The sequence below is a fragment of the Lynx rufus genome, unplaced genomic scaffold (assembly GCF_022079265.1).
Source record: "Lynx rufus isolate CCGP_SWC_20201006 ecotype Redwood Valley unplaced genomic scaffold, mLynRuf1.p SCAF_7, whole genome shotgun sequence".
In the NCBI taxonomy this organism is placed as follows: Eukaryota; Metazoa; Chordata; class Mammalia; order Carnivora; family Felidae; genus Lynx; species Lynx rufus.
The window spans coordinates 141,780,292-141,808,284 of record NW_025814889.1 but is presented as its reverse complement, the minus strand read 5'-3'; the positions used below and the strand labels follow the sequence as shown (position 1 = coordinate 141,808,284).

Below are 27,993 nucleotides of genomic sequence, written 5' to 3'. Positions count from 1 at the left end.
CGCACGGCGCGGCCGGGCGGGCCGGCTGGCTGGGAAGATGGCGGCGGGAGCCCTGGCCGCCGCCGCGGAGCGGGCCCAGGGTGTCCGGGGAGCGCGGGCCAGGGCCGGGGCCGGGCCATGAGCGCGCCACCCTCGCGTCCCCGAGCCGCGGAGCCCGCCCGCGCCCCTCGCCATGGCGCGGCTCGCGGACTACTTCGTGCTGGTGGCGTTCGGGCCGCACCCGCGCGGTGAGTGCCGGGCCCGCGGCCGATGGCTGACGGCGGAGGGCCGGAGCCTGGGGACCGAGAAGGGTCAGCCGGGGCGGCGGGACAGGTGCGCCGGGGCAGTCGTGGGGACATGCGAGGCGGGCGGGCCGCGGCCGTCGCGCCAGCGCGAGGGTCGTCTGGGGCACCTGCCAGGCTGGGGACCGGGGTCAGGGAGGAGCGGCCGCCCTGAGGAGAGCAGGGCAGTGCGACACGGCGAGCCGAACCTGCCCACCGCACTCAGGGCAGAACCGGGTCAGGCAGAGCTTTGGCGTGGGCCGGGGAGGTGGGAGGGCCCTCGGCTCGGCCTCCCCTCTCCCAGTTGGGTGGGATGGGCCCTCTCTGCCTTGGCCGACCGCCGGGTGGCTCTGCCTCCAGGAGCACGGATCCTTCGCTTGCGAGCCCCTCCCTCTGACCCCCAGTGCCTCTGGTCTGAAGCCTCCGCCCCGCCCGTGTGGGATGTCTCAGGTCAGGGAGGCTTGGTGGGATGCAGAAGAGGGCTGGGATTTAAGGAGTACTTCATGGAGAGGTGGTGTTTGAGCCGTAACTGGGAGAACTTCAGGAGGCGATGTGAGGAGGAGAGAGAGAAGAGCATTCCTGGCAGAAGGCCTGCGGTCCTCATGTCTGCAAGCCAAGCCCTGGGTGGGGGATCGTTGTGGTGACTGGTGCCGATGTCCAGGAGGTCCATGCCTAGGGTCACTGCCTGTGTCTGAGAGCCCTTCAGCCCAAGGGGGTAGGAGAAAACGGAGCCTGACAATGACATCAGCAACAGCCATGGAGACAGTGGCTTGGGGAGTGCGCTCCGTGTGCCAGGCCCTGCACAGCCCTTTGTGTGTGCGTGATCTCATTTCTTCCTCCGAGCAGCCCACCAAGGTTTCCTTGCTCTTCCCTTCATTCATAAGGGGAGTCAGGCGAGAGGCTGATCGCCTGGTCTGAGCCCCCACAGAGGCTAACCCAGAATGAAGCTGTGGGCTCAAATCCCAACGAGGGGACGGTGCATGTCATCAGGGGAGGCTTGTGTAGTCAGTGGGGCTTACCCTTGAGACTGAAGGTGGGGTTGAGCCCCCCAATCCGTGCTGCCTCTCATCAGCCCAGTTGCCAGTGTCATCACCCAGGACCCAGACTTTTCTCTGCTTCTTGCTGAGACTACCTGCTGGACCCCGCACACTCCAGACCCTCCTCAGTGCTCTTTTAGTCTTCGCTCCTCTTCTCTGCTCCTGTCTGTCCAAGGATCCATCCCCTGACACCCTCAGTCGTGAGCGTGTCTTCCTTCAGAGAGGGAGTTTTTGCAGGCAAGAACCAGTTGTCTTCATCTCCCAGTCTGCACGCGTCAGGCTCGCTGTCGGTGTTGTACAGGCCCACAGAGAGAGAACTGTCTGTTCCGAGGTGCATGTGGGGGGCAGTGAGGAGGCCATGCCAGCTGGAGCACAGGGGTGCATGGGATCCAGGAAAACAAAGCTGGCCAAGGGGCTGCCCCAGTGTGAGGGGCCCTGGGCTGGGTGCCAGGGCAGGAGCTACATGAACAGAGTGGGCTTGGAAGCTGACAGTGCGGAGAGGGGTGTGTGAAGGGTCTGGGGAGGCAGATACTGCGGACAGAGGCCAGGTGGTGGCAGGTGAATTAGGGAGGGGAGAGGTGGCATGACAAGCTGGCTGTGACACTCGGCACCCCTGGCACCTGTGGTCTCTGATGAAGACAGGGGAGACAGCTGGAACCCATAATTCCTGCTCACCCTGAGTGTCAGGAAGGAGGGATTCCCAAGCTGTCCACTGCAGGAGGGGTGGGGGCCATGGAGCTACCTAACCACTGCCTTCCGTGCGGGAGCTGGTCAGTTGCTGGCTGGCCAACCAGCCTCAGGGCCTCTGTTGGCAGGACTGGTGCATCGCTGGGAAAAATCAGCCCACAGCCTGGGACCCTGGCTGTAGACCTGAGGGCAGAGTCAGGTGGTAGGAGTACTGCTCGGGGGGGGGGGGGGGGGGGGGGAGTCGTCAGTGGTACCTGCTTTGCCACTTCGTAGCCCTTGACCTCAGGCCAGTCTCCCAGCTCTCTGCACCTCGGTGTTTTCATCTGGAGTTGGAGTGAGTCACATAGACCTCCCAGGCTTCCACGAGCATGAGGTGGACACAAGTGTGAAGTTCCAGGAAATGATGGATGCCTTATTAATGATGAGCAGCAGGTGTGTGCGCACCCATAGGCATTGGCACAGGGGGCACTTCTGCTGGAGGTAGAGAACCTGTGTGCTGGCAGGCCCAGGACACCAGGGCAGGGATGCAGGGTCTCCTGGGTTCAGTGGCGAGGATAGGAGTGGTGGATGTCTTGTCCTTGGCCTGGATCTAGACATCCCATTTGGAGTTGGGGGATGCAGGGCCTGGATGCAGGGGTCCCGCCTGAGGGAGCATCTGCTTTTATGGTTGCCACCTGGTGGATCTCTGTAAGCAGGAGGATGGGGAGGGGGCTGGACGGAACCCCTACTTTCAGAGTGCAGACCCCTCCCTTGGTGAGTCGGAGCTCCTTCACTGAGGACATGGGTTTAGCACCTGCACCCTGGGCCCAGCTCTGGGGACACTGTGGGGGCCAGACAGATGGTCCGTGCCCAGCTTCTGGCCTCGGAGGTCCCTGAGGGCGGTCAGCTGATCTCACACAGCGTGGCTAGCGCCAGGGTGTGTCTTTGGGAGCAGAAGACACTCTTGATCTGACCAGGCAGCTGGTCTACCAGGGAGGAGGGGCTGGACCCCTGCTGGTGGCCCTCTCCCTGCCCCCATCCCAGCATTTGAGAAGAAGACCTTCTGTCCCATGGTCTGGCCTCTTTCAGTCCTGGCTGTGCTGAGCGGGCCACATTCCTGGGCCCCGTCTACTCTCTCCACCCATGTTCCTGCCCTCTGGAGCAGGTTGGGGCTGTTTGGAATGGCCTCGGCTGATTTCCAGCCCCCACCCCGGGAGCCAGTCTGGTCTGCCTGGGGGGAGGTTGGGGAGGACCTCTGGAGAGCCTCAGCCCCTCGCACATCCTGTTGCCGTGGCCGGTGGGATGGCCCGTGTGTTGGGGTTGGGTGGGTGGAGCAGCAGGAAGGTCCCGTCCTTCCTTCACCCTCTTCCTATAGCTGAGCCAGTCCCACCCACCCGCGTGTGCTGCGGTGTGTGGAGGGACGGGCGGGGCAGCAGAGGAGGCTGCCATCCTCCCTTGCCTCTGCTCACAGCGCATGCTGGCCTGGGCCGGGCCTCCAGGCGTCGGAGCCTGGCACTGGTGACGGCCACTGCCAGCGGATGACAGAACGCGTGCTCTGTGTTCTCTTGCCCTGTGTTCAGGCCTGCAGCCCCCACACGGCTGGCTGCGGGGACATGGTTGCAAGAGGAAGTGCTTGTCCCCATCTGCGTCTCAGGGGACTTTGGTGCCCTTCCTCTTAAGGCTCCCCGAAGAGTCCCGCCCCGGGACACCTGATGGTGCTTGTTGGATTAGTTCTATCCCCGAGGCCTGAGGGGATGCCCTCCCTGCTATCCCGAGGTGCAGGAAGCTTGGTGGGGCAGGGAACTCAGCCACTGCAGGTCACCTCCATGGCCACAAGGGCTCAAGTGGGTGGGGGACACTGAGAGGCATGGCAAAGTAACTCCCCCCCCCCCCCCCCCCCGCCTCCTGTGCACGCCAGCAGCCGAGTTGGGGCCTGGCCCCTGATAGCACAAAGCTGAGGTGTGGGCTGGGTTGCAGGGAGGGTTGCAGAGAGAGCAGGGGTCAGGGCCTCTCCACGATGTGCCCTTCCAGGAAGGGCTTGCCTGTTCCGGAGCCCCCGGGGCTCCGAAAGCTGCCCTGCACTTCTGACCCAGGAACCTGTTTGCTTGTGGGGTGTGAGTGGGCCTGGGTGTGGGGGATGGCCGTGTAGCTGGCTGTATGTATTCAGCAAGCCCTAATTAGGCTGCGGTCTGTGCCAGGTACAGGTGTGGCCACGGACACAGGGACGTAGTTTCTTGCTTGTGGAGCTCCCATCTGGCCCAGCCAGCAGGTGCATCAGGAATCACGGGGCGGTGTAGTGGAGGGAGGGAGGTCCTGGGGGTCCGACTCTAGGCCCCAGGCTCAGGCAGGGTGCAGAGAGCTTCCTGGAGGAGGGGGCACTCTTTGGGCTGAGACCTGAAGGGCAAGTTTAGGGCCATGATGGTGCAAAGAAGGAGCTGGGGCTGGGGGGATGCTTGCTGGCATAGGCAGTTGGGACAGCTCAAGGAAAGCCTCCGGTTGGTTCTTCAGAGGGCGGAGCCCTGCAAGTGGGAGTTGATGTTTCACAGGATGAATGGGGTGGGGGTGGGAGGGGTGGACAATGGCCAGTTACATTGTCTGCTTCCCTGGGGGGCGAGGCTGCTGACAGCAGCCCTCCAAAGGCTGCCTGGCCTTGGGATGGAGGCTCTGGGGCAGAGGCTGCTGTCCCCATCTGCACACACCCCCTCTTCCTTCCTCCGCCCACTGCCTCGTGGCAAGAACTGGGTGAGCCCTGGGTGCCAGCCAGGCCTGGGCCCAGATGGTGATTTGGGGCTGCGCACAAGTGAGCCCTTGGGGGAGTGGGTGGGGAGAGAAGCCGTGAGCTGGCGTGGACCTGTTGAGGGTGGCCCTTGGGAGTGGGCCTGGAGGGACCCCAAGGGGCTTTGTCTCAGTGGGCCACGTGTGTGTATGTGTGCTTTTGTGTGGATAGGTATGGCCCAGCAGACACACCTGTCCCTCTTCCCTGCCTCCTGTTGTCTGCCGCTTCTCTTCAGAGTGTCAGGAGGGGGAGGGGAGCAGGAAACTGAGGTTTTGTGAGTCAGAGTCACGGCCCTCCATCGCCCCACCGCCACCTCCAGCCCAACAACCAGCCTGCTGCCGACCTCCTTGGCATTGCCTCTGTGATCTGGAGGGTGGGTGGTCTCCAGAGATCGTAGCCCAGCTCCTCTGCTGTCAAGGTCCTGGGGTCTGCTCATCACTGCCCAGGGGTCCAGGCTGGTGCCCAGGCCCCTGGCTCCGCCTGTAGCTCCTGTGCACATTCAGGGCGGACTGGGCTGGCTGGTCTGGGGCGGTGGGAGAGGGGGGGCTGCATCCATCAGGCCCTCGGAGGTGTGCGCCTTGGCTTTCAGGGCCTGGGGGCAGGCCCTCAGAGAAGCTTCGTGCGAGTGCCCTCTCCTTCCCCGTTTGCTCCCGCTCTTCTGCTAGTGTGGGCAGTAGTGTTAAAGCCGGTCTGTGCGGGGACCTGCATGTCACGTGTGGGACATGAAGGTAGGGAGGCTTCTGTCTTAGCCTGCTTTACCCTGCTGCTGCGCTGGGTGGGAGTTGGAGGTGGAACAGAGGCCTGTGTCCCTCCTCCACTGACCTGAGGTGAGTGGCCCCCTGACACGGCCCTCATCATGCCTCTTGGTTTGGTTCTCCAGGGGTGAACAAGAGGTAGGGGCCTCTGACCCCACCAGTGTAGACTTGAGCTGGGAGTTGTGCCCAGGGCATAGAGAGGGGGAAGCAGACCTGGGCCTCCTGCCCCCAGACCTCCTCCCTGGCCCAGGGCACCCAGGGCTGCACAGGCAGGGGATAGACCCCTGCAAGTTGCTAGATCCCCAGCACTCAGGAGGGCCCTTCGTTAGTGGGTGTCCTGAGACCTGGTCTCCATCCTTCCTGCCACCCCTCTCTGGGTCCTGTGCTGGGCCTGTCCGTCTCGGAGGCAGTGGTGTGAGTGGCAGTTCAGGCCTGGGTATCTTCTCCTCCGGCTCAGACAACAGGTGTGAGACCCCTGTGCCTCTTGAGTGGGCCCAGAGCTGGCAGTGAGGTGGGTGCCCACTGTCATCATGGTGCTCACTACCTAGCAGGTTGGGGGGGGGGGCAGTCCTGGGGACCAGGTGTCGAAGCTGGTGGTTGGCTGTGGAACCGTCCAGAGCTGCTCTCCCCTCGATGGAGGGCTGACCTGCTGGTGGGCGGCTGGGGGTATCGACGTGTTGGGAAGGGGCTTCTGTGCCTGGCCTGGCCCAGCCCGCGGCTTTCAGGACTCCACATCCCATGCCAGGGGGTTCTCTCCGTGCACTCTGGTAGCCCTGGCATCTGTGGCCGCCTGGGGGTCCTCCCGTCATAAGATATTTTTAGGGAAATGATAGGTCTGGGAGTGGAGGCTGGTCTGATGCCAGATGAAAGCCAGGGTAGTAGGATGTGTCCATCTGTGACCCTCGAGGCCCCTGACTTGGTGGGCGTGCAGGAGGTGGTGGGTGCCCTGACTGCCTGCTCCTGTCCTCAGGGAGTGGGGAAGGCCAGGGCCAGATCCTGCAGCGCTTCCCAGAGAAGGACTGGGAAGACAACCCGTTCCCCCAGGGCATCGAGCTGGTGAGTCGGGGGTGTTGAGATGGGGGTGGGCAGGCCGGCACTGGTTTTCCCCGGGACTGTGAGGAGCCTGCGCAGGGCCCAGCCCCCGCCACGCATAAGGGGACATCTGAGCTGCTGCGGGGGGAGGAGGGGGGAGGTCCTGGGCTTGGCTGGCAGGGTACGTGGTGCCCACATTGTGTCATGTCGTCCTTCCCTCGTGATGGCAGAGACCATGTCCTGCGTCACAAGGTTCTCTGTGCACGCGGGGAGACCAGGGGCCGTGACTTCCTTCTGTGGGGAAGGGCGAGGTGACCCTCACTGAGGTGAGCTCACTGGTGACCCCCACCCACCCTTCCCTGCAGTTTTGCCAGCCCAGTGGGTGGCAGCTGTGTCCTGAGAGGAACCCACCAACCTTCTTTGTCGCTGTCCTCACCGACATCAACTCTGAGCGGCACTACTGCGCCTGCCTGACCTTCTGGGAGCCGGCGGAGCCCATACAGGTCATCTTGGGGGCTCTGGGGTACAGCCGCGAGGGGTTCCGGCTGTGGCCACCACCCTCTGCCTCTGTCCAAGGCTGTGTCTCCCTGTGTGTGGCAGGTCCTGGGGCCTCAACCCCACGGGAGCCGGAGTTCCCAGAGGGCTGGTCCCGTCTGAGTCACTTGTGTCCTCCCCCTGCCTCCCCCGGGCTCGTGGGGGGCCTGAGAGCTGGGCAAACGGGGCTTCTGTCCACAGGAAGTGGTGTGCACAGAGGACACCACCGAGAGGGAGGAGGAGGCGGACGAGGGTGGCCCGGTGCAACTCTCCCCTGTGACGCCTGGCCCACCTGGCCAGCTGTTCGCACCAAAGACACTGGTGCTGGTATCTCGACTGGACCACGCGGAGGTGTTCAGGGTGAGGCGAGCACCCGGGGCTCGAGGCCGGACACGGGGTGCCCCCGCCGGATGTGCCGCCATTCTCCAATCTGTGGTCCTTGCAGAACAGCCTGGGTCTCATTTACACCATCCACGTGGAGGGCCTGAACGTGGGCCTGGAGAACGTGATCGGGAACCTGCTCACATGCATCATCCCCCTGGCTGGGGGCTCACAGGTGGGTCTTGGGGGCAGCTGCTGTCCACCCAGAGCAATGGCCCTTCAGGTGTCCCAGGCCACGAGCATGCGGCCTGTAGGCACTTGGAGTCCTTGGGCACTTGGGCTCAGCATGGACACCGTCCTGCGTCTTGGTGCTGCCGTCACCTGTCGTCCCTTCTCGGCCCTGCCTGCTCGCCTGTGTGTCCCGTGTCTTGCCTGGCTCCCCACCTGGCATCTGTCAGTTTCTGTGTCCTCTTGCTCCTTGGGTGTGCCTGTCTCCGGATGTCCGCTTATCTCTCTGCTCCCTGGTCAGTATCCCCACGTGTGGGTGCGTCTAACTGTGTTTCTCTGCCTGTCTGTCCTGTGCAGCTGGACTCTGTTGAGGATGGAGTGGTATGGATTCTTTGTTTCTTCTGCCCACCCAGGCCCCACCCTGCCCCAGGTCAGAGGCCCTGAGTTTTCTCTGCAGCACTGCTCAGGCCGCCGGGCCAGGCGCGGCCTTTCCCTCATGTTGTGCCGCCTGTCCTGGCCAGTCTCACCTCAGCCCATGGAGCTCCGGGCTGACACGGGTCTGGTCGGAGCAGCTGAGTACTGGCCCCTCTCTTTCCACAGAGAACCATCTCTTTGGGGGCTGGTGACCGGCAGGTTATCCAGACCCCGCTCGCCGACTCGCTGCCCATCAGCCGCTGCAGCGTGGCCCTGCTCTTCCGCCAGCTGGGTGAGCCCGGGCGTCCCCAGCCTGCACAGCCCTCCCTGTCCTCTCCCTGGGGGCTGGCAGTCAGAGGTGGGGTTCTTACAGCGCCGGCCCTCCACGCCTGTGTTTTCTCTCCAGGCATCACCAACGTGCTGTCTTTGTTCTGCGCCGCACTCACCGAGCACAAGGTGCTCTTCCTGTCCCGGAGCTACCAGCGCCTCTCGGACGCCTGCCGGGGGCTCCTGGCGCTGCTGTTCCCCCTCAGATACAGGTGCCTCCGCTGCCGCCTCGCCCCCTCCCCGGCCCCACCCCCTGGGCCCCCTGGGCTGAGCCCTGGTCTGTTGCAGCTTCACCTACGTGCCCATCCTGCCGGCACAGCTCTTGGAGGTGCTCAGCACACCCACCCCCTTCATCATCGGGGTCAACGCGGCCTTCCAGGCAGAGACCCAAGAGCTGGTGAGGCCTGTGGCTTGTGCCTGCCTCTCCGTTCCCGGCCCTGCTGACTGGCTACGGGCCCCTGACCGCTCGCTCGCTCCCTTTGGTCCCCAGCTGGATGTGATCGTCGCTGATCTCGATGGAGGGACGGTGACTGTCCCCGAGTGTGTGCACATTCCACCCCTGCCGGAGCCCCTGCAGAGCCAGACACACAGTGTGCTGAGCATGGTGAGGCGGGACCGGTGGCTTCGGGGAAGCTGAGGTGGGGTCGCTTGGCAGTAAGGGGACCGCAGAGCCCGGGGCTGGTGTGCAGCGGACCCCGCTCCCGTCTGCTGCTGCAGGTCCTGGACCCGGAGCTGGAGCTGGCAGACCTCGCCTTCCCACCGCCCTCAGCCAACGCTTCTTCCCTGAAGATGCAGGTGGGGGTCACTGCGGCTCCAGTGCGGGGGGGGGGGCCCACGCTAAGCCTGCCGCCTCTCCTCAGGTCTGCTGCCACCGATGGCCAGCGGGCAGGGCCAACCAAGCACCCTGTGCAGCCACCCCTTCTGGGCCGGCGGCAGGGGGCCGCTGGCGGGGGCTGTGTGTGTGTGTGTGAGTCCTCGAGGGGCCTGTGCGGGAGTGGCTGTCGACACCGGGTCTTAGAGGAGTCGCCGTGGCTTTGTGTGAAGGAAGGGTGGAGGGGCAGGAGGGGGCAGAGGTGCCTGGGAGGCCTGGGCGCGGCGTGGATAGGCGTGTTTGGTGCGCAGAGGTGGAACCTGGGGTGGGTGGAGGGCTGCCGCATGCTGGGGCTGGGGTGGGCCTGCGGCCTAGAGCTCACCCGCACTCACCTGCGCCCCAGGACAAGGAACTGCGTGCCGTCTTTCTACGGCTCTTTGCTCAGCTCCTGCAGGGCTATCGTTGGTGTCTGCACATGGTCCGCATCCACCCGGAGCCTGTCATCCGCTTTCATAAGGTGGGCCACGGGAGGGGGAGGGGCGCAGGCAGGCAGGAAGCCAGTGCTGAGGCACTGACCCCCTGGTGTGCCCCTAGGCAGCCTTCCTGGGCCAGCGAGGGCTGGTGGAGGATGACTTCCTGATGAAGGTGCTGGAGGGCATGGCCTTTGCAGGCTTCGTGTCGGAGCGTGGGGTCCCTTACCGTCCCACGGACCTGTTTGATGAGGTGTGCCCCTGCCCCTGTGGGAGGAGCTCCCACCACCAGCTCCCTGCCTTGCCCGGCCTTCCTGACCCTGCCTCCTCCCCCAGCTGGTGGCTCATGAGGTGGCACGGATGCGGGCGGATGAGAACCACCCCCAGCGCGTCCTGCGTCACGTCAAAGAACTGGCGGAGCAGCTTTACAAGAATGTACGGCGGGTGGCACGGGGCGGGTGGGGTGGCGGACCAGCCTAGCTAGGTCATCGCGCCTCCTGGCGTCAGGCCGCCTGCCCACACCTGCCTGTGTCCCCCCAGGAGAACCCATATCCCGCCGTGGCTATGCACAAGGTACAGAAGCCGGGGGAGGCCAGCCACCTGCGGCGGGCGCCCCGCCCCTTCCCCCGGCTGGATGAAGGCGTGGTGCAGTGGATCGTGGACCAGGCCACGGCCAAGATGCAGGGCGCACCCCCGGCCGTGAAGGCTGAAAGGAGGACCACTGTGCCCTCGGGGCCCCCCATGAGTGCGTAATGGGGAGGGGGCCCCTAGCGTGGCCCAGGGTGGGCACGAGGGCAGAGGTGAATGCAGCTTCTGCTCCCCAGCCGCCATACTGGAGCGGAGCAGCGGGCTCCACGGCAACAGCGCACGGCGGCTGGAGGTGGTTCGAAACTGCATCTCCTACGTGTTCGAGGGGAAGATGCTGGAGGCCAAGAAGGTGAGGACGGCTGGGGGCGGGGAGCCCCGGCGGAGAGCGCTGAGCCTGGGTCAGTCCACCTGCTGGCAGCTGGCAGGGGCTGGGCGGGCAGAAGGGGAGGAGGGGCAGGGGGACACCGGGTCTCAGGCTCCTTGCTTAGTGCAGCTGGACAGAGCCTGCCGAGGCGGCTCGCAAGACGGACCTTTCATCTCTTAGACGTCAGAACACGCGAGAGGTTTCTGCTGCTGGGTTCCTTCATCCTTCGTGAAAAGAGTGCAGGCCCACACAAGGCGTTTGTTTTGTTTTTTTTAATTGGTAAAAACTGCCCTCTGTGGTGTTTGTGAACACCTTGGGTTTCATGACAGCCAGTTTGAATGTGTCTTTTGTTCACAGCGGCACAGTCTCCTGTGAGGGGCCTACAGGGTCCCTAGCTGTTCTACGAAGAAAAATAATAAGGGGCGCCGGGGTGGCTCAGTTGGTTGAGCATCCAACTCGATTTCAGCTCAGGTCGTGATCTCATGGTTTATGGGATCGAGTCCTGCCTTGGTCTCTGTGCTGACAGCATGGAGCCTGCTTGGGGTGCTCTCTCTCTCTCCCCCTCTCCACCTCTCCCCCTCTCCCTCCCTCCCTCCCTCCCTCCCTCTCTCTCTCCCTCCCCCTCTCCCTCTCCCCCTCTCTCTCCCTCTTTCTCCCTCTCCCTCTCTCTCCCTCTCCCTCTCTCTCCCTCTTCCCCTCTCTATCTCCCTCTCTCTCTTTCTCCCTCTCTCTCAAAAATAAACTTAAAAAAAAAAGAAAAATAATTAGAGAACAAGAATGTGACCCTTTGTGGCCTGCCCCGTGCTGAGCCGGCCACCAGCTCTGCATTAGGCTTGTGCTATTTGGACACTGAGGCCTGGCCGACAGAGGGGCCACAGATGTGGCAGCCGGTGCGTGCTGGAGCTCAGGGCCAAGGGGCCTCCTTGGCACATCTGTACACTGGCTTGTGAACACGTGGTGTCTCCATCTTCATGGGCTTTCGTGTGTGTGGAGGGCTGGGTCTGCTTGACGTGTTAGTCTCTACTGGGCAGGGAACTCCCGGAGTCTGGACACACCTGACCTGGACAGCTTCCAGAGCTCCTCTGTGCTTAGAGCCTGGGCTCTGGCCCTCCAGGTGCCCACTGCCCTCCCCTCCCGGACTCTGTGCCCTGTGCCTCCCCCCCCCTTCCTCCAGGGCACAGTTGGACGTGTGCCCTCATCGGCTCGTGCTCCCGTGTCCCCAGCTACTTCCAGCTGTGCTGAGGGCTCTGAAAGGGCGCGCGGCCCGCCGCTGCCTCACCCAGGAGCTGCACCTGCACGTGCAACAGAACCGGGCGGTCCTGGACCACCAGCAGTTTGACTTCGTTGTCCGAATGATGAACTGCTGCCTGCAGGTGAGGCCGGGCCTCCCGCCTGGTGGCCATATGGCCATAAGGGTCAGGCCAGGCAGGGCTCCCCATTCTACCTGTAAGGATACCTCTCTTGGCAACGTTGACAGCTGGGGAGATCCTGGTCTGCGGTGGGGATGGCGGCTGGGGGAGAGAACTGTTATTGGAGGGGGTCTCCTGCCCTGAGCCCCTGGGCAGCCTCTGGGGAGCCGGTGCAGACGGACCGGGGACAGTGGTAGGAGTTGCTGCTCGGGCGGAAGTGCCAGTCGGGGCACAGTAGGTGTTGGGGGGTGGTTCCAGCGGGCTCACGGCTCTTGCAGGACTGTACCTCCCTGGACGAGCACGGCATCGCGGCCGCCCTGCTGCCCCTGGTCACGGCCTTCTGCCGGGTGAGTGCCGGGGCAGCCCCGGGGGTCCTTCCGCTGCCCCTCCTGCTGTGCCTGATGTCCCCCTCCCGGCCCCTGCAGAAGCTGAGCCCGGGAGTGACCCAGTTCGCGTACAGCTGCGTGCAGGAGCACGTGGTGTGGAGCACACCGCAGTTCTGGGAGGCCATGTTCTACGGGGACGTGCAGACCCACATCCGGGCCCTCTACCTGGAGCCCGCCGAGGACCGAGACCACCTGCAGGTGCGCGGGGACCCCTGGGCCTGGGGCGTGAGGGCCAGCCCGGCCTGGTCCCGGCTCACCTGCGGGTGCCGCGGCAGGGTGGGGAGCTGTCTGCACGGGAGGACGAGCGCTCTGCCCTGGACGTGGCATCTGAGCAGCGGCGCCTGTGGCCGACCCTGAGCCGCGAGAAGCAGCAGGAGCTGGTGCAGAAGGAGGAGAGCACGGTGTTCAGCCAGGCCATCCACTACGCCAACCGCATGAGCTACCTGCTGCTGCCCCTGGACAGCAGCAAGAGCCGCCTGCTGCGGGAGCGCGCGGGGCTGGGCGACCTGGAGAGTGCCAGCAACAGCCTGGTCACCAACAGGTGCGGCCGGGGCTCCGCGGGCCTTGCGGGGGGGGGTGGGGGTGGGGGGGGGCTCGGTGGGGTGGGCCTGTGCCCACCTCGCCCCCTCCCTGGCCTAGCATGGCGGGCAGCGTGGCGGAGAGCTACGACACAGAAAGCGGCTTTGAGGACGCGGAGACCTGCGACGTGGCCGGGGCCGTGGTCCGCTTCATCAACCGCTTTGTGGACAAGGTCTGCACAGAGAGTGGGGTCACCAGCGACCACCTCAAGGGGCTGCATGTCATGGTGCCAGGTATGGGGGGTCTGGGTGTGGGAACACTCCCCTCAGCCGAGCAGACGTGGGGGCCCAGGGCGTGAAAACCGCTCTCTCCCAGACATCGTCCAGATGCACATTGAGACCCTGGAGGCCGTGCACCGCGAGAGCAAGAGGCTGCCCCCCATCCAGAAGGTGAGTGGGGGCCGGGCAGGGCTGAGGCACCGGGGCCTGGGCCGTGTCCTGAGGCGCCACCCTTGTCCCTGAGCAGCCCAAACTGCTGCGGCCACGCCTGCTGCCCGGCGAGGAGTGTGTGCTGGACGGCCTGCGTGTCTACCTGCTGCCAGATGGGCGCGAGGAGGGTGCGGGGGGCAGCGGGGGAGGCCCCGCTCTGCTCCCGGCCGAGGGCGCCGTCTTCCTCACCACGTACCGGGTCATCTTCACGGGGATGCCCACCGACCCCCTGGGTGAGCCTTTGGACGCTTTGTCTGTCCCCGGCCTCCCTTCCCTCGCTCCCTTCCCCACCCAGGGCCCGGGGGTGAGTGAACAGGACTTCTCCTGCCTCTCTCTTTCCCGTTCTCAGGGGTGCAGGGTCCCTGCGCAAGATAGGTCATTGCCCCTCTCCCACCTGCCCGGGACCCCCCCATAGTTCTGGTACCCCAAGACTCTGTGATCCCCTCCCCCTGACTGCCCGGCCTGTGATAAGTCGGGGAACAGGTGGTGGTCCGCTCCTTCCCGGTGGCCGCGCTGACCAAGGAGAAGCGCATCAGCGTGCAGACCCCTGTGGACCAGCTCCTGCAGGACGGGCTGCAGCTGCGTTCCTGCACATTCCAGGTGCGGGGGTACTGGGGAGGGGCAGGGCCCCCGGCTCGTGGCTCTCACTGTGTGGCAGGCAGCTAAGCCCTCAGGCTCGTCCTTAGGAGCCGCCGTTGAGCTGGATGTCTCCTGCGGCCTTTGTGGTTTCTGTGTCTATGTGCAAGTTGCTGTGCTTTGGCTCGGTGCCGTCTGCCTGTGTGACGTGCTGGCCTTTGGGGCTCTTCCGTTTGTTTTGCGGGGCCCTGACCCTCGAGTCTGCGTCTGGCACGTGCGCTGTGTGCCCCGCACCACTGAAACCTAAGCAAATGACCGTCACGCGTGGCGAAGGACCAGGTTCCTTATTATGGCCGCAGACACCATAATAAGCGGCCCCTGCGCATCCTGCTGTCCCTCAGGCACGTCCTGCTGTCCCTCAGGAGGATGCCCCTGCCAGGCTTCCGGGCGTGCACGGCTTCCCGGGGAGGCCGCCCGGACCTCTGAGGGCCTTTGTCTGTTGCAGCTGCTAAAGATGGCCTTCGACGAGGAGGTGGGGTCCGACAGCGCCGAGCTCTTCCGCAAGCAGCTGCACAAGCTGCGGTACCCGCCAGACATCAGGGGCACCTTTGCCTTCACCCTGGGCTCTGCCCACACGCCGGGCCGGCCGCCCCGCGCCACCAAGGACAAGGGCCCTTCCCTCAGGTGTGGAGCTGGGCCCCAAGGCGGGGGCACCCGCCCCTCCCAGAAGCACCGTGGGCGTGTCCCCTCGTCCCTTCCGTTCACCTCTGCTGACCCCTGTGCCCGCCCGCCCCCAGAACCCTGTCCCGGAACCTCGTGAAGAATGCCAAGAGGACCATCGGACGGCAGTACGTCACTCGGAAGAAGTACAACCCCCCGAGCTGGGAGCAGCGGGGCCAGCCGCCTCCTGATGACCAGGAGGACGAGATCTCAGGTGGCAGCACGGGAAGCCCCAGGTGGTCTGGGCGAAGACCCCCTCCCCCCCCACGCGGAGGGCTGGGGCCTGGGCGGTCTGTGGGTGACTCCCCCCGTGTGCCTGGCCCGCCCCAGTGTCGGAGGAGCTGGAGCCCAGCACGCTGACCCCTTCCTCGGCCCTGAAGCCCTCGGATCGCATGACCATGAGCAGCCTGGTGGAGCGGGCGTGCTGCCGGGACTACCAGCGTCTGGGGCTGGGCACGCTGAGCAGTAGCCTGAGCCGAGCCAAGTCCGAGCCTTTCCGGATCTCCCCGGTCAACCGCATGTACGCCATCTGCCGCAGGTGAGCACGCGCTGTGCAGCCAGGCCGTGGCTCCTGTCCGGAAGAGGCACGTGGAGGCGGAAGGCAGAGGGCGCGGGCAGGGGTGGCCCCTAGGAGGCCGTGGGACTGGGGGCCCCTGGCGGAGCATCCAGGGCTGGCCTGCCACCCTCACAAGTCTGACTCCTCGCAGCTACCCGGGGCTGCTCATCGTCCCCCAGAGCGTCCAGGACAACGCCCTGCAGCGAGTCTCCCGCTGCTACCCGCCAGAACCGGTTCCCCGTGGTGTGCTGGCGCAGCGGGCGCTCCAAGGCCGTGCTGCTGCGCTCCGGGGGCCTGCACGGCAAGGGTGTCGTTGGCCTGTTCAAGGCCCAGAACGCGCCCTCTCCAGGTATCCACTCCCCCGCTGTGCGTGCGTGCGTGCGTGCGTGCGTGCGTGCCTGCGTGCGGCTGGGCCCTCCACCCCGCCCCGCCCTGCCTGGCTCCAGCTCCTCCTCCTCCTCCTCCTCCCACAGGCCAGTCCCAGGCGGACTCGGGCAGCTTAGAGCAGGAGAAGTACCTGCAGGCCGTGGTCAGCTCCATGCCCCGCTACGCAGACGCGTCAGGGCGCAATACCCTCAGCGGCTTCTCCTCCACCCACGTGGGCAGCCACGGTGAGGGGTGCCTGAAGGTGGGAGGGCTTCCGGGAGATTTTGTGGTGGCACTGATGAAAGGTGGGCCGGCCAGGGGGCAGAGTGTTTGGGGCGTGGGGTCAGGTGACTGTCCTGACCCTACTCGGACCGCTCCTCTCTCCTGCCTTGGCCGAGCTCCGTGTCTTTCCTGCCCATGGCCTGCCTCCAGGCTCTCCAGGTCACGGGACACCGCGCTTGAAACCCCCGTCTGGTCCCTCCTCCTCATTTGTCCTGTCCACCACCCCCCCCCCCCCCCCCGTCACTGTGGCTGATCCCTTTGTCCTGTCCCTCCCTGCGGTCCCGCGCCCCCCTCCCCCCCCCTGCTGTCACTCTGGCCCACCCTTTGTCAAAGCTGTCTGACTGCTTTACACCTTTCTTATCTGTCCTGGGTCCTCGAGCCTTGTCTGCTAGTCTCCCTGTCCCCACCATAGGCACCCTCAACATCCGCCCCCTGGACTCCCTGCCTCCCGGTGGATCCAGGCCTTAGGACCCGGCCTGCCCTTTGTCCTGTGTGGCAGGGTCTTGCTGTCACAGTGCGCAGCAGAGGCACCAGGCCCGGGAGGTTGGGGCACAGGCTCGGGGACCACCAGTGGACCCTGCCTCTCACCATTGGGCATCGGGGCACCGGTGTGGGGTGGCCCCAGAGATGCTCAGTGATGCAAGAGCACGTGCTGCTGCTCGTGCGGTCTGTGGCCCCTGGAGAGGGCTGGTCTGACCTCCTGGGGACAGGCGGGGACCTTGCTGGGGAGGTGAGTCATGTTTGTGTTGGGTTCTAGGAGAGGCTTTCAGATGGGAGAGCACACTGATGGGGGCCTGGAGGGCACGTGGCCCCCATTCTGTAAGGGGAGGAGGGTGTGTCAGAACAGAGGCGGTCTCGTCCTCCAGGGCCCTTGCTCCACGGCAGTCACTTCGGTATCCCGCTTGCCCCTTAGCTGACCCCGTCTGCCTCTCCCTGACCCCATCCTCCCCCTCATCTCCCCCACCCCCTCCAGCCCATCACCCCTGTCTGACCTGACCTTCCCCCTTTTCCCCTATCCCGTCTCCTCCATGTGCCCCCATCCTCTGCTGCCCCTGTCTCCTTGCCCCGACTGACCCCATGAGCCCATCTCCCCCGTCCCTCTGCCTGGATCCCTACGGATGCCGTGGCCCGGTCTGCCTCACCCTCTCGGTCTGGCTGATAGACACTGGGGCTCCTTGAGGGTTAGTCCTTGGACCCAGGACTCCAGCCATCACTGTCCAGACCAGGCTGAGTGTCTGTGCTTGGGGCCTGGCCCTGGATCCGTGAGGCTCCCTGTGCTGGCCTGGCCCTCAGCAGATGTGCTGACGGTGGCCGCCTGGGAGGCCTGGTTGCCATGCCTGGTTTGATGCCACACCTGGAGCCGTCCTGGCTGTCGTGTGTTGAGAGGTGGTGGATGACACACGTGTGGGTCACTTGTTGGCACGCCTGCCTAACTCCCCCCCCCCCCCCATCCCTATTCTCGTGCTCCTCTGCATTCTTTGCTGTTGCCCCAACTCCAGATGCACTGGGGTGCACGGGTGGGTTTTGGGGGCTGGTGGCACCACCCGTGGGTGGAACCTTCTGGAAGTGTACACATCCTGCTGATTCTTCCTGCTGTGCCCACTCCACGGGGCCTCACAGTGGCCCTCCCACCCCTTCCTGTGGCAAGAGGGTCTCCAGAACACACGAGGGCCTTCGCCTCTCCCTGTTGAGGCCTGAGGAGGGTCCCCGCGCAGCATCGCTCTGCACAGCACTGCCTTTGTCTTCTGAGCACCAGCCTCTGTCCCTGTGTGGTCTTGGCTCCCACTACAGGGTGTTTTGCCCTCCAGCGACGTCTGTTGTGACCACTTGCTGGGCCCTGGGGCCAAGCGGGCCTGGAAGAGGGGTGGCCAGGGTGCCCTTGTGGTCACTTACAGGGAGGGTCAGCCTTGGTGTCCACCGTTCTCCAGGGGCAGTCCTTGCCCCTCTCTTGTTTCTGTGCTGGGAACTTTCCTCTCTGTAGCTGAAGTGCTTTTTGGTTTTCTAAACACAAAAGTCCTTCATCAAGTAGGTTTTAGGGTTTCACCATTGTCCTGCCTTCTGCCTTCTCCAGCCGTTGTGAGTAGCACCCACAGGTGGCACCCTCCCCCCGATTCTTTGTCCCCAGTGCCTGTGTCTTCCCCTAATGTTGCCTGGGTATCTTTGTCCCCAAAGCCCACTGGTGCTGCCTTCTGGTGTCCCCCTGAGTTCAGAGAATGGGTCCTCTCCCTCATTGCTCAGGGGGCGTGCAGGGCCTCAGCTGTCTGTGGGCTCCAGTCCAGGCTGTGTCCGTGTCACGAGGGACACCCTGCGTCCTTCCTGCGAGCGCCATTCCTCCTGCCTGTGGTGTGGCAGCTGGTGTCATGCTTGTCTGTGGCGACTGCCATGGTGGGTACGGATGGTGCCCGGCTGCCCTCAGCGGAGGTGGGTCGGCCTGGAATGGGGCAGGGAGCAGGCTTTGGGGCCCAGGGCACCGTGGAGCTTCCTCATCTGGGCTCCCTGTGCCCCCTGGCCGGGCCATCCCAGCCTATAAGCCTGGGGCCTGGCTCTCGGGCAGGTGGCACTACTGAGCATGTGCCGGCCCTGGGGCTCAGGCCTGCCTCTGTCCTTGGATGAACTGGCCTCCATGGCTCTGGGCTGGGAGCTCCGAGGCTCCAGGCCTCCTCCTCTCTAGGCTGGGCTTTATGGGCTCCTCCTGCTGGTGTGTGTTGTGAGCAGCTCTGGCCAGTGCCTGTGGGGGCCGAGGGTACAGGGATGGGCTGTGGACGAGACACTGGAAGGAGAGCCCAGGGATCCCACCTCTCTTCTGATCCTACCTGCCACTGGGCCCTCTGCTCCCTGGCCTGTCCCTGAGGGCCAAGAGAGCTCAGAGGACCTTGGCATCGGCCCTCGCTATCTCTGGGGCCCTCGGGGGTCTTGGTGGGAACCCAGCCCTCTAGCTGGTCCCTTCAGACCACAGGCCCTTCATGCTGGGCACACCCTCGGGCCTGGGGTCAGGCCTGAGCCTTTTCTCTGCTGTGCCCCCAGTGCCCAGCCCCAGAGCCAGGGTCACCACGCTGTCCAACCCCATGGCGGCCTCGGCCTCCAGACGGACCACTCCCCGAGGTACCGTACTGGCCACACAGGCTGGCTCCCCCACACCTGGCACTGATGACCCCCGTGTGACTGAGCAGTCGTGGGCACTAACATCCCCCCACATCTGGCACTAACAGCCCCTGTGACCGATCAGCATAACCCAGCCCTCCTCAGCCCAGGGCACTAACAGCCTGAGGCCCCGAGTCCCACCCCAGCACTTGACCCTAACACAAACACAGGTCCATCTGGGGTCCCGTCGGCCTCCCCTGCCGTGCCTGGGGAGCTCAGCCTCAGGTTAAGTGGTGCTCCAGACCCACTCAGGCACTCATCTGGTTTCTTTGCACAGGTAAATGGGGCAGTGTCCGGGCCAGTGGGCGCAGCGGCGGGCTCGGCGTTGATGTGGGCTCCCGGCTGGCAGGCAGAGACATGCTGACCCCTCCCCAGGCTAATGGGGCCCCCCCTGACCCAGGCTTTCTGCGGCCTCAGCGTGCAGCCCTCTACATCATTGGGGACAAAGCCCAGCTCAAGGTGACCGGGGTGGAGGCACAGGGCCAGGCAGGGGCACAGGGCCCCCCCCGGGCGCATCTCACCATAGCTGGCCTTCTTCAGGGCGTGCGGCCAGATCCCTTGCAGCAGTGGGAGCTGGTGCCCATCGAGGTGTTTGAGGCACGGCAGGTAAAGGCCAGCTTCAAAAAGCTGCTGAAGGCGTGTGTCCCCGGCTGCCCTGCCGCCGAGCCCAGCCCTGCCTCCTTCCTACGCTCGCTGGAGGACTCGGAGTGGTTGACCCAGGTCTGTGAGCCCTGCCCCCGCTGTGGCCGGGGTCGGGGGGGTGGGGGTGGCGTGGGGGTGCCTGTTCATCCAGAGCCAAGGGCAGATGGGGTTTGGCTTGCTCTTCTGACGGTGTTGGGCCCTGGGAGAGGGTGATGGACACGTCCCACCGGGGTGGTGGTGCTGTCTGCTGGAGGGAGGCCACGGGGGGCTGGGCACCTCCAGGACAGGGAGTGTCTCTCAGGCCTGCGCGTGGGCCTCGGGAGGTGCTGAGGGGCCGCCCGTCCGTGCAGATCCACAAGCTGCTGCAGGTCTCGGTGCTGGTGGTGGAGCTCCTCGACTCGGGCTCCTCCGTCCTGGTGAGCCTGGAGGACGGCTGGGACATCACCACCCAGGTGCGTGCTGGGCGCCGGGGCCAGCCGGGACCGGGTCCCCCGGACGGACGCCCTCCTGACAGGCCGGTGCCGGCAGGTGGTGTCTCTGGTGCAGCTGCTGTCAGATCCCTTCTACCGCACCCTGGAGGGCTTCCGCCTGCTGGTGGAGAAGGAGTGGCTGTCGTTCGGCCATCGCTTCAGCCACCGCGGGGCCCACACCCTGGCTGGGCAGAGCAGCGGCCTCACGCCCGTCTTCCTGCAGTTCCTGGACTGCGTGCACCAGGTAAGCAGGTGGCCGTGTGTGGGCGCCACGCCTGCCGGCCCCTGGCGCCTGACCCCTGACCCATCGCCTCACGCAGGTCTACCTGCAGTTCCCCATGGAGTTCGAGTTCAGCCCCTTCTACCTCAAGTTCCTTGGCTACCACCACGCGTCCCGCCGCTTCAGGACCTTTCTGCTCGATTCGGACTACGAGCGCATCGAGCTGGGTATGGGGCAGGGCTGGGCCTCGGGGCGCGGCTGGACGGCTGGGCGGCTGGGACTGGCCTGGTGGGCGGCCGGGGCTCAGCGCTGCCCCTGCAGGGCTGCTGTACGAGGAGAAGGGAGAGCGCAGGGGCCAGCAGGCGTGCAGGTCCGTGTGGGAGTACGTGGACCGGCTGAGCAAGAGGACGCCTGTGTTCTACAACTACATGTACGCGCCCGAGGACACAGAGGTGAGCCGGCGTCTGGTCGGGGCGGGTGGGCGCCTTCTAGCCCAGCTCCTCACGCCGGACCCACCCCCAGGTCCTGCGGCCCTACAGCAACGTGTCCAACCTGAAGGTGTGGGACTTCTACACCGAGGAGACGCTGGCCGAGGGCCCGCCCTATGACTGGGAGCTGGCCCAGGGGCCCCCTGAGCCCCCAGAAGAAGAGCGGCCCGATGGGGGAGCTCCCCAGAGCAGGCGTCGTGTGGTGTGGCCCTGCTACGACAGCCGCCCCCGAGCCCAGCCAGATGCCATCTCGCGCCTCCTGGAGGTGTGTGCAGCCCCCTGCCCTCCCCCCAGCCCACACTGGGTCGTGTTTGCAGGCACTGATGTCCAGTGGCCATGGTCCGGGACGCCTGGGTCTCAGGGCACAGCTTCTTTGCTCTGGGCCCAGGCGCTGTCCCTGATCACCTGTGCAGTCGACCCTCAGGGACCACGGGCTTTCCCAGGGACCGTTCCTGCCCTCCCTCAGACTGCTGCGCCTGCTCCCTGGGTGCACCTGGCTGTTGGCCACACCCAGGCCCAGCCTGCCCCACGCACCCCAGTGCGAGCAGTTCTTTCGGCTTCTCTCTGGCCCCGTGGGCCTGGAAGCTTGGGGTTGACGTTTAGGGTCTCTCTCGCCTTCCCTCTGCTGTTCTCTGCTGTTGGGCCTCAGGAGTCAGGATCCCCCCAGGGCAGAGGCGCCCCGGGAGATAGGCTGTGGGGCTGTGGGTGTGAGGCCTGAGGTGTGACAGCGGGTGGCATCCAGCTGCCAGAGTGCTCCGCGGCGGGCCTCACACCCAGGACACAGGGTCTGCATTCCGTTCCCGTCCACTGGCTGTGTAGCCCTGGGCAGGGCGGGTGGGAGGGTTACCTAAGCACTCTGGAGCTGGTTTCATTCTGGGAAGAGGATGTCGACTCCTGGCCGTCGGGGAGACGGTGAGGTGTGAACAAAGTAACGTACGTCAGTCCAGCACCCGGCCTGGCCTGAAGGCACCTGTCACCTGGGGTTTGCGGGAACACAGGGTCATGGTTTAGCGGACAGAGGCGACCCACAAGCACAGAGAGCAGAAGAGACCCTCTTTATCTCTGGCGACACTCGTGGTCTTGGAACCTGATGCGAACCGTGCTTAGCTTCCTTACAACCAGCGTCGTGTGGCTTGTCATCGTCTGTACTTTTAATTCTGACTGGTCTGTGTCTTTATGTTTAAGCTCAGTGTCTTGTACTCAGCGTGCGGTGTTATTTTTATCCAATCTGACAGTTTATTGAAATTTTAAATTTTTTTTTTTTTCAACGTTTATTTATTTTTGGGACAGAGAGAGACAGAGCATGAACGGGGGAGGGGCAGAGAGAGAGGGAGACACAGAATCGGAAACAGGCTCCAGGCTCTGAGCCATCAGCCCAGAGCCTGACGCGGGGCTCGAACTCACGGAGCGCGAGATCGTGACCTGGCTGAAGTCGGACGCTTAACCGACTGCGCCACCCAGGCGCCCCTGAAATTTTTAGTATCTTTACACAGCTGTTGACATGGTTGGGTTGAGGCCTAACTTCTTTTTTTTTTTTTTTTTTTTTTAAAGTAATCTCCACACCTGATGTGGGGCTTGAACTCCTGCTGTTTTTTCCCTCGTAACAATTGATCATTTTACAGTATTCGGCCACCTCCTGTGCTCCGCTTTTGAGCTGTACCTCCCTGTGTTCGTTTTCGTGGCCGTCAGCGTCCGCAGGTACAGTCTGTCTTGGGTTGGCTGTGCCGCCTTCTACACGGGACATACAGGAGTGCCGCCCGCTCACCCCCTTCTGTCCTCACGTGTTTTTCTTTTACATATGATGGAAGCACGTGGTGCATACTGTGTTTTATGTAGTCAACTTTGTTTTGAAAAAAATTAGAAAATGAGGAAAAAGCCTTCTGTATTTGCTATTTCCAGTGTCGATCTGACCTGGTTTCATTTCTCTTCAGCCCAAAGAACTTCGGGCATTTCTGGTGACGCGGGTCTGCCGGTGATAGTTCCCTCAACTTCTGTTTACCTGGAAACGTCTGTGTTGTGTCTCTGTTTTGAAAGTTTCCAATGTACTTTATTTCTTCAGTCACGCCGTACTTCAATAGGTGCGTAGTGCTTTTACTTGGCATCATTTACAGGTTGGTTCTGCAACAATCCAGTATCCCGCCAGCTGGGACAGTTACTGATCGCTCCACTCCTGTGGTTCCGTCCCTCTCTATCTGGTTGCCATATGCACCCGCACGGCAGAGCGGCTGCACTAGCTGACGCCGAATTACCACGTTTGCCATGGAGCCAGCTGTCCATTTCTGCTGGCTCTGCCTTGCCATTGTCTGCCGGACGCTTTGACCTTGGAGACAACTTAGTGCGCTTTTGGCCAAAGAAGGGAGAGAGACATCGAGAAGCTGAGGCCAGATCTGCGGCAAGTGGCAGCCCAGCCTAGCAGAGAGCTCGGAGAAGCGAGATGGGTTTTGGCTCTGGGCCTGTTGTGTCCTTATTTTTTTATGAGGTTTTCTTTATTCATCTCTACGTCCAGCACGGGCCTCAAACTCACAACCCCCAGATCGAGTTGTGTGCTCCTCTGCCTGAGCCAGCTGGAAGCCCCTCATTTGGGGTTTTTCTGTTCATCCTGCTTGGAGCTCTTTCAGCTTTTTAGATCTTGTGTGGGATGATAGTTTTCATCAAATTTAATGCATTTTAGGCTATTCTTTTTTTTTTTTTAATGTTTATTTTTGAGAGAGAGGGAGAGACAGAGACGGTGTGAGCAGGGGAGGGTCAGACAGAGAGGGAGACACAGAATCCGAAGCAGGTTCCAGGCTCCGAGCTGTTAGCACAGAGCCCAGCGCGGGGCTCGAACCCATGAACTGCAGAGATCATGACCTGAGCCAAAGTCGGACGCCTCAGCCACCCAGGCGCTTCAAGACTATTATTTCTTTAAAAAGTTTTTTCTGCACCATGTCTCCCTCCTTTCCTCTGGGACTTGATTGTCCCATTGGCCCCTGAAGCTGTGTTTTGTTTTTTCCCTCTGATTTTTTTTGTCTTTGCTATTCATTTTGGATGATTTCCACAACCCTACCTTCAAGTTCACTGCTCTTTTCTAACGTTTAGTATCTACTTACGTTTAATATTCATCTAATGAATTTTTCATTTTAGATATTTTCAGCCCCAGAATTTCTATTTGCTTCTTTTTTTAAATATAGTTTCTATTCCCTGTAGAGATTCTCGTCTGCTCAACCATTGTGTCCATCTTTTACTATACATCTTAAACATATTTATAACAACTGTTTTGAATTTCTTACGTGGTAATTCCAGTACCTGTTTCTTTTCTGGGTCTGTTTCTTTCAACTTTTCACCTAACTATGGACCTCATTTTCCTGCCTTTTTGTCTAATAATTTTTTTTGTATATTTTTTGTAATTGGGGATTCTGCATTGTTGAGGATCAGGATTACGTGGTCTTCCTTTTTTTTTTTTTTTTTTTTTCAACGTTTATTTATTTTTGGGACAGAGAGAAACAGAGCATGAACGGGGGAGGGGCAGAGAGAGAGGGAGACACAGTATCGGAAACAGGCTCCAGGCTCTGAGCCATCAGCCCAGAGCCCGACGCGGGGCTGGAACCCACGGACCGCGAGATCGTGACCTGGCTGAAGTCGGACGCTTAACCGACTGCGCCACCCAGGCGCCCCATGTGGTCTTCCTTTAAAGCGTCTTGAGTTTTATTCTTGCACTCAGTTAATGAACTTGTGGGTCACTTAGATCTTTTTTTCAAGGGTTGTTCTTCGGCTTTATTAGGGCAGTTCTAGAGAAGCTTTCCTCCTAGAGTTAGAGGAGGCCGACTCAGACATGGCCTCTCCAGGGTTTCAGTTAAAGGTTTGGGATCTTCAGCGAGGGTATCCACTCTGGCTGTTGGGAATCCCCGGCATCTTCCTGCAGGTTGTGTAACCTCCAGAGTTTGGATTTAGCTCACCACCCAGCTTCCTGTAGCTGCTCTCTGCCGGGCCTTGTGACATCCTGCCTGGCACCTGACAGTTCACTTTGGCCAAAGGCTCCAGGAGGCCTCTGGATTTCTAGGGTTCCTGCTCTGTGTGCCACTCCTTCCCCTCTCACATGCCACCCTGTAGACCCATGTGTGTCAGCGTCCCCAAGCCCCACCGCTCTGCCTCCTTAGCTCAGGACGCAGTGCTCTGCTTGGGCTCCACCTCCCGGCATTCTGGCCAGGCAAAGAGCTAGAGGATTATAGGGCTCCCTGGTGTGGTCCCATCCCAGGGTTTCGGTGCTACACTGCTGACTGTCCAACATCTGTAAACAACTTCCTGTTCTTGTCCGGTTCTGTAGCTGCTCATGGCAGGAGGATTAGCCAAGGACTGAGTCACTGTGTCGTGGCTGAAAATGTTGTCACCTGGCAATGACATTCTTGCTCTTTTGAAGAGCACATAGCTTTTTTTTTTTCTGGCTGGTTTTGGGATTTTCTTTTTGCTTTTTAGCCATTTTTCTCTAATATCCAGGAGTGTGTGTGTGTGTGTGCAGCTTATCTTGTTTGGGGTTTGTAGTGCTTGATTATGTTGCTTGTTGCCTCTTGCTAGTTGTGCAGAAATAGCTTTTGTTGTCTCCAAATAATTGTTTTAATTTTTATTTTTTTTAAATGTTTATTTTTGAGAGAGAGATTGATTGGCGGGGGGGGGGGGAGGGTTGGATCCCAAGCAGGCTCCACACTGTCTGCACAGAGCCTGCCGTGGGGCTTGAATTTATGAACCGTGAGATCATGACCTGATTCGAAATCAGGAGTTGGATGCTCAACCGACTGAGCCACCCAGGTGCGCCCAAATCATGGTTTTTGCCCATCCCCCTACCCTTAACCCACTTAATGCTCCAGTCTGTCACTTCACTTTCCTGTTTTCCATGATTATGTCTTTTCATGTTTCAGTCTGGATTTTTTTTTTTATTATTTTTTTTAATGTTTGTTTATTATTGACAGAGACAGAGCATGAGTGGGGGGAGGGGCAGGGAGAGAGGGAGACACAGAATCTGAAACAGGCTCCAGGCTCTGAGCTGTCAGCACAGAGCCCGACGCGGGGCTCGAACTCACGGACAGCGAGATCATGACCCAAGCTGAAGTCGGACGCTCAACCGACTGAGCCACCCAGGCGCCCCCAGTCTGGATATTTTCTTCTGAATAATTTTCGTTCTCCAACTCTCCCCCAGGAGCTACAGCGGCTGGAGACAGAGCTGGGGCGACCCCCTGAACGCTGGAAGGACACCTGGGACCGGGTGAAGGCTGCACAGCGCCTGGAAGGCCGGCCAGACGGACGTGTGAGTGGGCGTGGGTGGCCAGGGTGAGCTTGCTGTCAGGAGGAGTGGAGGCCACCAGCCCTGACACAGGCCCTCTTCCTGCCCCCAGGGCACCCCCAGCTCCCTGCTGGTGTCCAGCGTGCCCCACCACCGCCGCTCGCTAGGTGTGTACCTGCAGGAGGGGCCTGTGGGCTCCACTCTGAGCCTCAGCCTGGACAGCGACCAGAGCAGCGGCTCAACAGCATCCGGCTCCCGGCAGGCCGCCCGCCGCAGCACCAGCACCTTGTACAGCCAGTTCCAGACAGCTGAGAGTGAGAACAGGTGTGAGCACACCTCCCACCTCCCGCGTCAGCGTGGGGTCCTCTGCGCTGGGGGCTCTGGGCGCTGGACAGCTCTCAGATTGGGGGTGGGTGCCCCTGGGGAACCTTAGCCCTTTCTTAGGTGGATCGGGGGGGGGGGGGTGCGTAACAGTGGCCGAGCACAAGCTGACAGTTGCTAGGGAAAAGCGGGAGGGCTTAGAAGGGGTTTGGGCCATAGAACCAGTCAGTGAGCACAGCTGAGCCATGGTGGCTGCAGAGGAGCAGAGGGGCAGCAGCTGTGCGGTCCCTGTGAGGGCAGGCAAGGTACCGGGTGAGGTTGGGGCCTGGCAGACCGCATCCTACTTTCCAGGCCTGGAGAGGGGGCCCTGTTGCTACAGTTACCTCCCCAGACCTGCCTGCTACATGTGGGGCTGCTGCTCTGAGGTCCTGATGCAGGACCCTCTCTGGTGTCGGTCATGCCAGAGGTGAGGGGTGGGGGGGCTGCTTTTCCATCTCCTTACTAGGAACAAACCCAAGGCTGCTTCGTGGCCTTCCTGGCCAGTCCAGCCTTGGGGCTCTTTGGGGGCAGGAGCCTTGGTCTTGCTTCTGGGGCTGGTCTGGTTCGAGGGTTGGGGTGGGAACTGCTAGGGTCTGGGCTTGTCCAGGCCCTGACGGCCAGCCAGTCCCTGGTTCTGCTGTGAATTCAGGTCCTACGAGGGTACCCTGTACAAGAAGGGGGCCTTCATGAAGCCCTGGAAGGCCCGCTGGTTCGTTCTGGACAAGACCAAGCACCAGGTGAGTGGTCGGTGGGCTGGAGCGGGGCGGAAAGAGGTTAGCAGTTCGGGAGAGGGAGGGGCTGTGCCCTGACTTCCTGCTCTCCCCACCCCACCCCACCCCACCCCTCAGCTCCGCTACTATGACCACCGTGTGGATACGGAGTGCAAGGGTGTCATCGATCTGGCCGAAGTGGAGGCAGTGGCTCCTGGCACTCCTACCATGGGGGCCCCCAAGACCGTGGACGAGAAAGCCTTCTTTGACGTGAGCTGTGGCCAGGGCCCGGGGATGGCGGGGGGCGGGGTGCTCTGTGGGGGTGGGACTGTGGAGTCAGCAACCCGCCATCCCCAGGTGAAGACGACGCGTCGCGTTTACAACTTCTGTGCCCAGGACGTGCCCTCAGCCCAGCAGTGGGTGGACCAGATCCAGAGCTGCCTGTCAGATGCCTGAGCCCAGCTCTGCCCCGGCTGCTCTGCGTCCAGTCGTTAGAGACCACTAGGGGTGGGCAGGGCCCCCCGGCCATGTTTACAGCCCCCACCCTCGACAGTATTGAGGTCCCGCCCCCAAACTTATGTGTACAGTCCCTGCCAGCTCCCGCCCCCTGCCCGCCCCCGCCCACCTGGCCAGCTCTAACTTATTTTGGAGTTATGGGTGAGCGCCGGCCGGGAGGCGGCCATGGTACAGCCCTCGCGGCGGGCCTGTAAATAGACCGCTCCTGCCCAGCCCCCCCTGCCCGTCAGCGTGCTGGTCCCAGCTGGCCAACCGCAGGCACCCTGTTCCTAGAACCAGAGTCTATAAAGAGAGAACTAACAACACA

At 62.5% G+C, this 27,993-nt stretch overlaps 1 protein-coding gene across 1 annotated transcript; it reads left to right on the top strand.

Annotated features, from left to right (window-relative positions):
- Positions 1 to 38: 38 nt before the first annotated feature.
- SBF1 (SET binding factor 1) lies at positions 39 to 27,993 on the top strand. The gene is given in 42 exon segments (XM_047066644.1): positions 39 to 227; positions 6,465 to 6,550; positions 6,892 to 7,029; positions 7,262 to 7,420; positions 7,506 to 7,616; positions 8,210 to 8,315; positions 8,430 to 8,562; positions 8,639 to 8,747; positions 8,841 to 8,954; positions 9,068 to 9,145; positions 9,565 to 9,678; positions 9,756 to 9,884; positions 9,968 to 10,066; positions 10,172 to 10,376; positions 10,456 to 10,568; positions 11,807 to 11,956; positions 12,271 to 12,339; positions 12,418 to 12,576; positions 12,654 to 12,919; positions 13,018 to 13,190; positions 13,273 to 13,346; positions 13,423 to 13,618; positions 13,858 to 13,985; positions 14,467 to 14,645; positions 14,759 to 14,895; positions 15,012 to 15,219; positions 15,389 to 15,458; positions 15,460 to 15,586; positions 15,711 to 15,848; positions 18,910 to 18,987; positions 19,304 to 19,485; positions 19,567 to 19,746; positions 20,019 to 20,120; positions 20,197 to 20,382; positions 20,459 to 20,585; positions 20,680 to 20,810; positions 20,881 to 21,111; positions 26,017 to 26,124; positions 26,213 to 26,424; positions 27,110 to 27,197; positions 27,309 to 27,440; positions 27,528 to 27,993. Coding segments are annotated over 42 exon segments (5,679 nt in total). The 5' UTR covers positions 39 to 172; the 3' UTR covers positions 27,627 to 27,993.